Below are 14018 nucleotides of genomic sequence, written 5' to 3'. Positions count from 1 at the left end.
CAGAAATTTCATGCATTACTTTAGGCCTGCAAATGCACAGAAACACATGAGTTTAATGGAGCTGATTTTTGTGCCTGTGACCAGGGCACCATGCTGAGCCACCCAACGCAGGTGATGCCACATGCATATATAGCCACTACACAGGAACAAATGAATAAGCATTCAAGGGCACGTAAGCAGTCACCAGTAATGCACAGTCCTTAGGAAAACCTGCCATCACCATTGCACTATTACATTTTTAGTCTGGCATTTGGCAGATTTCTTTTTGGCAGACATGTGTAAATGGTCATGTAATTCCCACAAATGCTGTTTGTTAATCTGTACCTGCATACCCAGCTGCGCCACATTTCAGGCACAGCTGCAAAATGGAATAACAGCAGAACAAACTCATTACTGCAACGATTATAGGCAAAAAGGCCCAGTTCAAATAACTATCACATGTCAAAGGCATGTATACACATAGGCTTCTGGCCCTATGCTCATGCTGTAGTGGGACACTGAAAATACACCTGCTGGTAGATGACTATGTTCATGCTGTAGTGGGACACTAGAAATACACCTACTGCTAGCTTATTGTTCCTAGATATACCCACCCTGAGGTGGCTGATATCGAGCTGATCTGATCATTTGGCCCTAGGGATTGGATACTGCCAATTATAGATTAACCTGTAAATTTCTTTTGTGACCATCAGACTTATGCATATTTATATGCTGTAGTTGTAAGGTTTGTTAAGCTGGCTATAGACTTGTCTGTAAGTGGTGATTCTTGCAATAAAGATACAGGTCCTGGGCAAGTATCTCAGCTGATACCTTTAGCCTTGTTCCTATGTGCAAAAGTTGACCACTTAATGTCATCTTAAAAGTGCTCTCTGATAGTTAATGTCACTGAATCAAGAAAAGAATGAAATCACTAAACATACAGTACCTTCCAGCCGCTTCCAGCCTCCTTGTAATATGGGAAATTATCACAGATCCACTGGTAAATCTCACTTAAAGTCATTTTCTTTTTTGGCGAACTGTTGATTGCAAATGTAATGAGGCTAGCGTAGCTATATGGAGGTTTCCCATCTTTGTGCTGCTGTACTTCTTCCTGGTCCAGTGTTGTGTTTGGGTCAAGCACCGAATTCTTCTTTGGGATACCTGTTCCATGGGCATGTTGGCTGCAATCAGAACTTTGAATGGCGGCTCTCACTGTGATCTTTGGGAGCCAGTCCATAGAAGTGAGGCTGCTCTCTAGCTCTGAAGTCATTTTAAATGTTGCAAGATACCCTATTTTCCCCTTCTTTTTTTGTGTTTTCCAGAAAATAAAAAAAAAAATAAAAACTCTGTATTACAGTTTCCAGGAATTGCAGGTTTAAGATTTCCAAAATACAGGATATTCAAAGTTTAGCCTGCCAAGAGAAATGAAACAAGTGGTTATAATGGTAGAACTGTGATTAATTTTGTCTTGGCAAACCTAATTCTAATAAAAATAACAATACAAAAATATAGAGTACCACATTATCACTGGAGTGCAGATTAAGCAGCTGCCAAAAATATTATAGGCAGTTACCTAATAATTAATATATTTGTAGTATTTTTATTTCCCCTTTAAAGAATTAGGCCTAAAAAAAAAAAAAAAAAGATTATGACAAGTAGCTCTATTTAGTATTCTAAATGTAGCATACCAGCCCAGAGGTTCATTAGCCCTATAACAGTAATGATCCAGGTATTTGAAGTGATCCCCAGGAGCTCTCCATATTCGCTCTTGGAGCTAAGCTTAGGGGCTGCTGAGAATTCTGTTGGACCTTATCAGCCCCAATAGCCCACTGACACAGTAAACCCTCGAAGAAGGCAGTAGCTCCAAGTTTCCCACAGGGGCCTACATCAATAGCTGCAGTGTACTTGTTTGTGTGATTCTTGAGCCACAAGTCATTTTGACGTTAAGTAATAATAAAATCTAGTTCTCCCCCTGCAACTGCATGCTCTCTGATATGGATGAAAACGCATGATATTGTGCAAGTGAAGAGCTGATTGATAAGCACAGCACATTGCTCTGTGATACCGTGCTATGCAGGAATTCCTTTCAAGACATGCCACTCTTCGGATGCTTAAGAAAGATTCATCCAAATGTATATGTGTATTTCTTATCAGAACGGACATGAACAGAATATAGAAAACATATACGTGTCAGGTTTGTATTGCTTTCTGCACTACACCACGCTATGCAGATGTAGCATGGACATTTAACCGAGCCATTACCATGATACTGCGATTTAGTCAATACTCTAATCTAATGCTACTGTGACATAAGATCAATTGCAAGAAGCAGCATTGTCCAGCAGAGTGTTTCTGCCTGAAACTGGCCAGAGTGACTGCTTGGGTATAACATGAACTATATGTACAGTGGGGACCTTACTGGTGTAAAGGAGTAATCATAGAAGAGAAATATCCGATGGTTTCCAGTAAATAGACACGCTAAGCCTATAAACAGCCTTTCTAGCAATATAATATCTGCATCACCCAAAAGCTTTGGATGTCAGTATACCATCCAGAAACCCGTAGTTTCATCGATGGCTGGACTAATAAAGAAGCATTTTAATGCAGATTTACTGCAAGTAATTGACTGCAATGCAGCATCAGTCACAAATATATCAATTTCAGCAGTACAACATTAATTACAGTTACACAGTCTGGTTTAACCACCAGTGTGTGTTCAACAATAAGGGCACTCCAGCCCTATACATTGCACTAGCCTAAAGCTGGCCATGCATGGAAAGATCTACTTTCTTGGCGAGGTCACCAAATTAGCAGACCTTTCCCATATATGCCCACCTTGATGTGGGCAATATCAGATCACATTGACAGGATACAGGCCATCTGGGCGAGGACCACAACTGTGTGCTGACGCGCTCCTCACTCAAGCAGGAATGTTAAACCTGCCTGAGAGAGATCCAGACAATTTTTGCTCAGATATCAGTCAGGCCCATCTGAGGACTGATAAGCTGCCAACCCTGACTGTCAGTAGATTTTACAGGGTTGTGTATGGCCACTTTACGACTCCCAACATCCCACTGACAGGCAAAAGCATTTAGGGGGTTTCTGGGAATAAAAGGACTCCTAATGAACAACAGGTTGACCATTACTCTTCAAATGTTCTGTAGAACATACTGGCATAGTGTACTTAGCCCAAAGAGCTTTAGAGTCATGGCATACGCTAAGGGCTGTCACAGATGGGGAGATTAGTCGCCACGTGACTATGCCATCCCACCGGCGATTTACATTCTAGCCGGTGGGATGGCATTTCGGATAGATTAGTCGCTGGTAACAAGGGAGATTTGCCACACGGCGACTAATCTCCCCGTCTGTCACAGCCCTAACAGTTATCAACCACAGTTTAATTAGTGCTACTGTGGGCAACAAATCTCCCAAAAATGCCATTGCCTTGGCTAACAATAGAATCTCTGCAAGTAAATTATGTTGCTCATGGCCATTCAGCTTAATCATGAGAAAATGCAAAAAAATCATTTACCTACAATTAAGCCGAATCACAGCGTCATGTAATTTACACATCATAAGATAAATAATGGCAGACAGGCTTTGGTTAACCCTCTACTTAACGCATGTGTGTCAGCTATGAATTTAGTAACACATGTTTTTGGAAATAATAATTTGGTTGCCACCTATATGGTTTTATCAATTTCAGCTGAATTGCTAAATTCTTAAAAACATGAATGGATATAGCATGCACACTTGAAAAGGAAACCATTTGTCATAAACGAAGGAACCTTCAGGCATTACAAGCTGTGTTAACAAGGTTAAGTTAAAGGCTTATGTGTCTAGTAGAATAATATAAGTAAGCCACATGCTCTTTGGACACAGCATGCATCAGGATTTTGGAAGATGCCATAGAGAATATTTTTGCAACATATTAAAGCATTTATTATAACCAAGAACAATGTGCAATCATGAGCCCTTACCTTTTGTGTGATGTCCCAAGTGTGACCCTGTGTTCATGTAAACCCATCTGGACAGGAAATAAGTCTGTGAATTAAAATAACAATGTGTCATTTTGGCTTTTGTTTAAGAGGGCAAAATATGCCCCCCCCCCCTCAACCACACTGTTTCATTGCTAGTGATTGCATACATATCCCATTCAACTCAGAGGAAGGTGGTGGTGTGTTCTTTGGGGGTCCTTTTGCTATCTGAAAACTGCCTCATGCATCAGTAGACTTAGGTCTATCAGTAGGCTATGCATCAGTAGACTTAGGTCTATCAGTTGGTTATGCATTAGTAGGCTTAGGTCTATCAGTATGCTATGCATCAGTAGGCTTAGGTCTATCAGTATGCTATGCATCAGTAGGTTATGCATCAGTAGGCTTAGGTCTATCAGTAGGTTGTGCATCAGTAGGCTTAGGTCTATCAGTAGGTTGTGCATCAGTAGGCTATGATCTAAGAGAGTGCTGGGGATTTTACTATACATTTACAGACAGGATCTATCTAGCACACAGCAACCTTAGTAAATGTTCAATGTGTGCACCTACCACAACAATGGGGGTTATGTAATAAAAGGTATTTTGATAACACTTCCTCGTAATAAAAGGCACTAAGTTTTTCCAGGAGCAGTAACCCATAGCATCCATTAAGTAGGCAGCAAGTACTGGTCACCTGTTTTAAAGCAAACATCTTATTGGTTGCTATGGGTTACTGCTCCTGGGCAAACGTAGTGCCCTTTATTACAAATGGGGAAGAGTCATAAAAATACTGCAAAGAAAGCTGCTGCACTGTAACAGGCATTGTGGTAGACCTATTTTCTTCTTTCACTCACACTTGTCTTCTAACACTAAGTATTCCCGGTGATTCATTATCTCTGCAAAAGCACACATGAGCACTTTATGCAAAATGAGTAGATGCTAAACCGCTACCATATTGCATACAGTCAACATTTAAAGAAAAAAAAAAAACTCTGATTTATGACCAGTTAATGCCAATGCTGCTACCTTAGTCCCTGAAGATTAACTCAGCCAAGGCAAATAATGAGGTAGCTACCACTCACATATAGATGTAGATAAGAGATGCTCGCCTATAGATAAGGGATATCTATCTATAGATGAGTATATGTAAATAAGGGATTGGTGGAAACAAGATACTTATCTATAGATAAGTGTTTGTAGATAAGGGGTATGCAGTAAAAAGAATTCCCTAATCACAATCATGTATTTTAACATTGCATAAACAATATTAAAAATTAAACTAGCATATAATGCTTTTGAGACTTCAATATTTAACTTTGAATATTGCACAGTCAGCCCATTCTGAAAGCTGTTGCTTTATTCTTCTGTCTGTTAGTAAGGATCCTAGTGATCATACTCCAGATTCCTAACTTGCAAAATATAATAAACGTGCCCTATTTCTGTCCCAAGCTATCAGATGTTAAAATCCAGCACAGACTCCTGATGCCAACATCATCTATGTAAGAACAGCCTTGTGTTCTTTTTAAAGTGAAATTAAAACCCTCCATTGGATCCAAACACATTACCCATGACAATAAACACATTTAGGGAAAGTCATTTATTACATTTACGTTGCTGATGTTCTTGGCAGAAAGTGATCTTTGTACAGTGATACAAAAAAAACAGCCTCTATACAAAATGCATTTTAAAACAAGTGTTGAACATTAGAGGCGTTACTGGCACAGGTCAAACAGCTTGCTCTTACGCAGAATTCCATCCCTGCCAGGAATCCTAGGCATACACAGCGTACACTGAAGGGCTCTCCCACAAAATCCCCTTTTCCTGGAATTTTGGTATCTCTTTAAGCAAGTTGAATCACCTGCAGTCAATTAAAGTAGACGGCACCCAGTCCCTGTTACAGCAGGTGAAAGTAATTACAAGTAAGGGGAACAGCGTGTTTTACCATGCGAGGAATGGGCCAGTAGCACCAATGGCTTTGGAGATATAACCGTGTAAGCACAAGCTTGTATTGTACTAGTGAGCACACAATTAATATGCAGAAATCAAATGGATTATGGGTAGTATGCAAACCCAGCTTATATGTTACCTCTGAAATAAAAGCTGCTGTGGAGGAAGATTCAGTAAGGAGCTGAATTGAAAAATGATAAATTTGGTACACACCAAGTTGTTTGTGACTGCGCAGCAGTACCAACAGGTTCCACTGTTTACGAATGACCTAAATATCCGCCTTCCTCCTGTTTCTTTCTACACCTGGTTGGTTTCTTGGTTTCCTTGCAGCCATCACAGCCAAATGAGTAAAGTTACAAGTAGAAAAGCAGCAGGCTATTCAGAGAGCTCTCACGTGGGTGCACTTACACACCTAGCCAGCAATAGCCCAGAGTACAAAGCATTTCCCTGCCCTCTATAAGGTCACGTTGTTTGAAAGGACTACGGTGACACATAGGAAGGTTTTGCTGATTACTCATTAAAGAGTGACATTTGAAAGGCAATGAAGGGTTAGGATAGCCTTGCACATGTTGTTTGTTATGTTCAAACACAGAAATACAATGTGCTATGGAATGCCTGTGTCCAGATTATTGGTTTCTGACCTAAAGGAAAAGTAAACCCTAAATTTAATTTGACTAGAAATATACTGAACTTATTGCACCAGCCTAAAGGTTCGGCATCTCTATAGTAGTAATGATCCAGTACTTTAAAGTTGTCACAGGGGGCCACCATACAAGAAATGTCTCTGAGGAGCTGTTGAGAAGCTAAGCTTAGGGATCGTCACAAATTATCAAGCAGAAAATGAGATATGTCTGTCATACAAGCTTATGCTACAGGGCTGGTTATTACATTCTGATACTAACTGCACTGGTTTTAGAGCTGCCATATACCAATGATCTGTATTATTGACTAATCATCCTTATAGTGACATTTATATTCTATACATACAGTATATTGTGAGTGAGTCCCTAATCTCAGAAACAGCACAGAGCATGTGCATGAACCAGCAGAAAAGAAGATGGGTAGGCACTGGGGGCACAGATCTTCCCTGCTAAAGGGCTGGGGTTGCCTTGGGCTTGTACAGAAACCCAAAAGACAGATCCCTAAATGCACATTCAAATCAGTTTAAGTCTATAAAAACATGAAGCATCATATTACACTGGGGAATCTTTTTTCTCTCCTTTCTGTTACCTGAATGTAAAATGTAACATACATGAGCAAACCATCTGGGCCAAACAATACTTTTTGTTCTATGGGCTGCCGTAGATCCCATAGGTTAACAGTGTATCAAAAAGTATTTTTAAAAAAAAAAAAAAAAAAGCTCACCCTAGAAAAAGAGAGCAGTTGTATCTTGCTCAAAACTGGCATATAACTGCAATTTATTTAGGGTATTATTAAATAACAAACCTGTATTGACTGCCACTTATTTTCCCTTCAGTGCCAAAGTAGGGAATATCTTGTACACAAAGAACATTCATTCTCAGAATATTTTAACACATGAGTTGGAGCAAACGTGTTGTTGGCTTTGGGCACTCTCAGTATTTTATGACGTAAGTGTGGGAGCCAACACATTGCTTCCCTAAGGGACACTTAGCTGGCAGCAAGAGAACAGCACCTCCAGAGTTCACTGAATAGCCAGGCCACTCTCCTGCAGCCGATGGAAAATGTAGCTATTATTTAAAAGGGGCAGTTCACCAAACACCACAGAAAATTCTCCCCTCTGTCCCCCAGCCTAGGGCACACGTAGCATTTCCCCACTAATGTATTTAAGTCTGTGGATTAAAATCTCCCTATGCCCTGGCCCCATTGCCTCTTCTCATTAATATAAAAGGTTTTCTGCCAAAAACCACACATCGAAAGCAGTGACAGGTGGCTTCCATTTTTATCAGTAACAAAAGGGACAGGGTGGCTGCCATAAAGACGATTAGTTGCAGCAGATACTTTAGGGGTAAAAGTAAAGTAATCTCCCCTTGTGACAATGTGGCTGCTTATATGAAAAATATAAAAATTGCACAAATCGCCCCAACCTGCTGGCAGATACTTGCTGGTAAGTTTGGTAGCAGACATGAGAGGTAGGGCGAGGTTACCTGCTTTCCCAGCAAACAGCATCTGCACAGGCTATCCGTGCAATTAAAGGGTATGTAAGGTCTATGCCATACAGTGCTGATTCATTCCCGTGTATCAGTCCGTCTGCTCTAAGAATCTTTAAGTTGTGCCTGCATGGGTGCAGGCACACGCAGCGTATTTCTGCCTGAAACAGCCCGAATATGCCATTTCAGGCAAAAATACTGTGTGTCTGCACCCAGGTGGATTCAATGCTCCTGTGTGCAGGCACAACTTATTCTCAGCAAGTGTTTTTCCGCTTGCTGAAAATCAGCCCCATGTGGCATAGCCTATTGTTCTGCTGACCAAACACCCCACATGTATACAGTATACCATCAGAGACTGACAGAGATTAGCAACTATAGGCTCTGTGGATTTCAACCCCGAAATGCATACTCACGCATTTCAGCAATGAAATCTGTTCCTGTGCCTGGCCTGGCACAGTGGCTGCTACAATTCAAGTGTCGGGCAAGATTCTTGGCCTGCATTTATCCGCAGGCCGGGAATCTGCCACGTGTGGCATAAGCCTTACACACATGCAGTGTAAATATGCACAGACAAGTGATGAAAGAAATTCTGTTCAAGCAACTTGTTCTGCCAGAGAGCTGAAGAGGTATATGTTGATATAAGTATTGTTGCCCTTAGTGGGTTTAATAGAAAATGTAACAATTGGTCAGCAAAACCAAACAAACAAATAATAGCATGAATAATGAAATAGGCCCACATAGCAGAATACTATGCAGAACGTTCTGGATCCGACACAGACAGTACACAGGGTTCATCTTTGTTTTCAGTACCAAGGTACAAATATCCTTAACACTAACAATACGCAGACAAGCAAAATTATTAACATAAGGGAAAATAATCCCTACCTAGTTTTTGTGAATACAAATCTTTTGCAGCAGGTCTTGCAGGAAGCGGCAGCATGCTAACTGGACTTGCTATACCTGTATCACTTTCAAACCTATGCCCTGCCCTGACTCCTTACTGGGTTGGCTTCTACTATACTACACTAGGGTAGGTGTGGCACAAGCACCATGTTTGATTATGGCACACAAAAATGTTAGCATTTCTTTATAGGGAAATATACAGTAGATTAAAGGATAACTAACGCCTACAAATATGGTTAGAAATTCTGTATTTTAAATACTGAACTTACCATACCAGCCCTGAGGTTTACTAGTGCTATAACAGTAATGACCCGTGCATAACAGCACCCTAATCCTAGGGGTCTTCAAAAAATGGTCAAATCATGATCCAAAAGCAGAATGTACTGGTAACTATGATGATATCTAATGTAATTAATTACTAATCAGCCTGGTATCAGGAATTTTAGATTTTCCATAAACTGTATGTTGCAAGTCCATTGCAATATGGGGGGTAACGGGATAGTTGCCCAGAAAACATGCTGTGGAAGATGGGGAGCTACTGGGGGTCACCTTTACAGGTAACATGTATTTTCACTCCTAATGTAGGCTTTATGCTTTCTAAGACTTCATTAGATTGCCATAATGGAGATTAACTTTACTGATTTCTGTATATCACAGTGAAGTGTATAGATAGCCATATTTTGCATATCTGCAGAAAATAAAAAGAAATCATGAGTGTTAGGGGTTCTTGGAGATGTAGTTTAAAGGGGTGGTCAAGCTTTTCATTAACTTTGTTTGTATGATGCAGACATGCATATTCAAAGCCTGCAATTAGTTTCCAGTTTCCAGTGTGGAAATTCAGCAGCTATTTGGTTGCTAGGGTCCAGTTTACCTTAGTAACCAGGCAGTGGTTTAATTGAGAGACTGGAATATGAATAGGAAAGGTCCTAAATAGAATAATAAGCAATAGAAAGTAAAAATAACAACAAAATTGTAGCCTCACAGAGAAAGAGGTATTTGGCTGCTAGGGTCAGTGACCCCCATCTGACAGTCAGAAAAAAGAAGAAATAGATAAATAATTCAAAAAGTATAACAAATCAAAACTGAACACAAACTACAAAGGTTCTTAGAATAGCGCAGTCTAAAACATACTGAGCCAATCGGCAGAAAGCTTCCTCACAGTCTTACTAACTGAGCATGTACGCTGGTCTTACTCTTGGTGCAGGAGTGAGGCATTATGGGAACTTTCTTTACACAGGAACTTTCTTTACACATTGGAACGGGAGAAATATGGGGAGACTTAAGGGCACTATTGAGAGAACTGAAGGTATGCGTGCAGCTTGAGATTAACTCTTTATTAGCCTTTCCTTCTCCTTTACAGTCTCCTTTGAGGTCCAGCCTTTGGTCAAGTTTCCTCTTGCCTGATAACGTAGTTATAGAAATATTGCAGTCTGTCATTGAACTATAGTTTCAAGAATATCTAACAAAGCAAATAAGTGCTCCTACCAAATGCCAGGTTAACTGGTCTTGACACTGAGATCCTAGAAGTATCTAGGAGAACAAATAGGCAATTATCACCCTAACCAGTTTCCAGGCCATTGGGCCTAACAATATTTGCTAAGGTATGAAATATTTGCTGAACTTTTGGCAAAAACAAAAATTTGCCACAACCCCAGCAATTTACTTTAAGAATAATAAAAAAATTTTGGAGAGATAACTGCGCAATGAAAATCATTTGAATTTTTCTGCCTTCCATAGTTACACCATGTTAAAAACAGCAATTTATCAAGAGTGCATTTTATATTTTCGGTGTTTTTTCACCTAAATATCAAGACTGGTGAACTACCATTATGAAGATACAGCAAATGACATACGTCACTGCTTTATGTCATTTCTCAGCAAGTGTATTTCCCCATTAGAAATTGGGAAAATATGCCCCAGCGTAAAACAGAAAAGGAGAGCACAATATACCTCTAATGTAATGTCTAATAATATTAACAGAAACTGAGATGTTCTATAAACACCTAAAAGCACAAGGCAGCAGGCAGATTGTTTTTTTTGAGCCCCTTGGCTAAGCCATACCCTTCTGACTGCTTATAATAATAATAATATAACACAATAGGGGGGATAAGGAAGCTTTTGGGCAAAGAGAAAATTGATGCTTGGACAAGGCTAAAACAACAAACTGGGCTTGGGGGAAATAAAAGCAAAAGGAAAATAATTATTCAGATATGCTTACTTTACACAAATCCAAGGAACTTTAACAAATGGATTAAGAATGTTCTTCCTGTTTTATCTTTTCTCAGAGGAGAACATTAAGAGACAGAAACTGCTCACATGATGCTCTTAAAACGTTCTTAAGGGAGTTAAAATGACTGCCCCCAGTCTTCCAGCTATATGCATTCCTTAGCAGGCTCCAGAGAGCACTGAATCACGTATGCTCCTTCATGCTGAGTCCCTCTAACACACCCATAACAAGACTCTGGTATAGCTATGGCTTTTGGCAATCTAGAAATCCCACAATCTTCAGGTAGAAACTGACATATTTTCAGTTCTAAAATTTTTTATTTTCCCTTTGGGTACAAGCATTGTATTAAGCTTATCCCAAGCATATCTGTTTAATTGGCTAGGTTGCAGAGCGATGTTGAGCTATTTTATAATTCAGAGTTCTTTACTTGGTGGAGGACCGATAATGGAAGCTAGTTTTGACCACTCCCCTTTCTTTAAACTGCACCCACTTCAAACCACACCGATGTTATCACAAGAGCTTTTAAGATCATGCCCACATTAATCAAGATAGCGCAGCAAAACCCCAAATGGTTGGGGCTCACTGTAGGGATATCACCCTTCATTCATATGTAAAAGAATTGTATTATGTCATATTAAGACATACCATTAAATCCATATGCCTCCTTCTCCCCTGTGAATAGCACAGCAACCCCCAGCATATAATGACTATTTTCAAATGCTAACAAACTCCCAGAATAAACTCCTGCCAGGTTCACCTCCCACAGGCAGCATAGGGCAGGCAGATTATGGCACTCACAGGCAGCATAGGGCAGGCAGAGTATGGCACACACAGGCAGGGTAGGGCAGGCAGAGTATGGCATACACAGGCAGGGCAGGGCAGGCAGAGGATGGCACACACAGGCAGGGTAGGGCAGGCAGAGTATGGCACACACAGGCAGCATAGTGCAGACAAAGTACTGCCTGTGTGTGACATACTCTGCCTGCCCTATGCTGCCCGAGTGTGGCATACTTTACCTGCCCTACCCTGCCTGTGTGTGCCATACTCTGCCTGCCCTACCCTGCCAGTGTGTGCCATACTCTCCCTGCCCTACCTTCCCTATGTGTCCCATACGCCCCAGTCTTTATAGTATAGGGCTCCATGGCTATCTAGCTATAGAGCACCATAATCAATTACATATTTATATACAATAACTGCATATAGGTTTGTGTTAAAACTAATTATAATAATGTTAGCCAATGAAACTTGTCACAAAGCTGATAAGAAGGGGCTTACCTACTACACAAATACCGCCATCCAACAACACATAAATAGGCAAGTTCAAAAGTCACAGTGACCAGTACACATAGTAAAAGCAGCCGCTGCAGCAAGAGCATTCCTAGGATGAAAACTACACAAAGAAAATATACACACCAGGTTTTTCCATGCATGTTTCAACAAAATAGTATTTTTAAGTACTAGGGTATTTTGCACATTAAAACAAAAATACCAAACATTCCACAGTGCATAAATCAGAAAACAAAGTTGGTAAAATAAGTTTCATGGTAGCAGCAAAAACAACCATAGCAGCTCTGCCTTAAAGCACCATCATTACTGCAACACTGGGGTCTGCAACATTGTGGAAAGTACTGAGCTGAAACCAGTCAGAGCATTTGCATAGTCAAACATCAGATGTCACGATAGGACAGAAATGAAAGAACACTAGTCCATATTTATTCTCGATTTGTCATCCTAGGAACAAAAACGACCAGGTTGGCTATAGTGTGGCAGCAGAGCTTTGCTTAACTGAAAAAAAAAAAAAGTTACTGTCCATTTACCTTTTGCATGCTTTAGTTTTGGTTGAATAAAAACAAGATTTACTACCAAATAAAGCCTCCTGTAAGCTGATAGTGTGCATAGAGGCTGCCTAATAGCCAATCTTAGCCCTTATTTGGCACCTCCATGAACTTTTATGATGCTTGTGTTGCTCTCAAAGTCTTTTTCCATTTGACTGTGGCTCACAAATAAGAAAGGTTGGGGATCCCTGCCCTAGAACATGCAGAGCTGTGCATTTTGCAAGGTCCCAGCCTGTTGGTAGGCACCCTAAGATATCCTAAAAAAACTGCTTAAGAATTATTTAGCTGAAGAATTTCTACCCATGGCACTTTAATATCTGTATATCTCAGCCTCTGTATAAACCTTTCCCAATGGCCTCCATGATAGATTGCTAGAAGAAAATTGACAAGATATCTAGCAGGTAGGTTTAAAAATTCCATTGACAAATGGCCACATTAGTGTGTTCCAGCCAACCTTTTGCAACAGGCCTGCACAAGCATCTGTTATGATCCAATCAGCAGCCCAGGGTGCCAAATAATCAGAAGAAATAGAAAAAAGAAATATATTCTAATTCAAGTGACATACTAGTGCCCTTTTAGTAATTTAGAAAACAATTCATATTTTTTATACTGTAGTATAGCAATGATTGAATGATGGCTTGTTTAAAGAAGATCTTTCGTACAGCTAAACAATGTAATTGTTTCCCCCATTAAGATTCCAACAGGTTGTTTTCATGGAATGTTATAGAGGGGTTTGCCCATTGGAGCAATCTTGCTTGCCCCACTAAAAACTAAATGCAAAAATCAGACTTCTTACCCAGAAAAGCTGTTCCAATAAGTCTTACCAAATACAGAGTGTGTGCATACAGTGCCAATAAACAGGACAAATTTCCCTTGAAATATTTTGGTCAGATCTGACAGCAGGTCCAATAGTAATCAGTTTAAAAATAGTTTGCATGCCCAACAAGATGCATTTTCTGCAACTGCTGCCAGTTCAAGTGTTGAGTGAGAGGATATTAACAAAACTGGAGTAAAGGTAGCCATA

General features: G+C 40.1%; 1 protein-coding gene across 5 annotated transcripts in view; it reads right to left on the bottom strand.

Annotated features, from left to right (window-relative positions):
- The window catches only part of foxj3 (forkhead box J3), a 58484-nt gene that overhangs the window by 32520 nt on the left and 11946 nt on the right, over positions 1–14018 (bottom strand). For 4 of the 5 annotated variants that reach the window (XM_012971509.3, NM_001110046.1, XM_018095237.2 and 1 more), the window contains 2 exon segments: positions 3960–4023; positions 926–1391 (listed from right to left, as the gene is read on the bottom strand). In XM_012971509.3, the coding sequence (XP_012826963.1) occupies positions 926–1249 (324 nt within the window). In that variant the 5' untranslated portion in view covers positions 1250–1391; positions 3960–4023. 5 annotated transcript variants of the gene reach the window in all.

This window comes from Xenopus tropicalis, chromosome 7 (genome assembly GCF_000004195.4).
Source record: "Xenopus tropicalis strain Nigerian chromosome 7, UCB_Xtro_10.0, whole genome shotgun sequence".
Taxonomy (NCBI): Eukaryota; Metazoa; Chordata; class Amphibia; order Anura; family Pipidae; genus Xenopus; species Xenopus tropicalis.
This window is presented reverse-complemented; position numbering and strand designations above follow the sequence as displayed.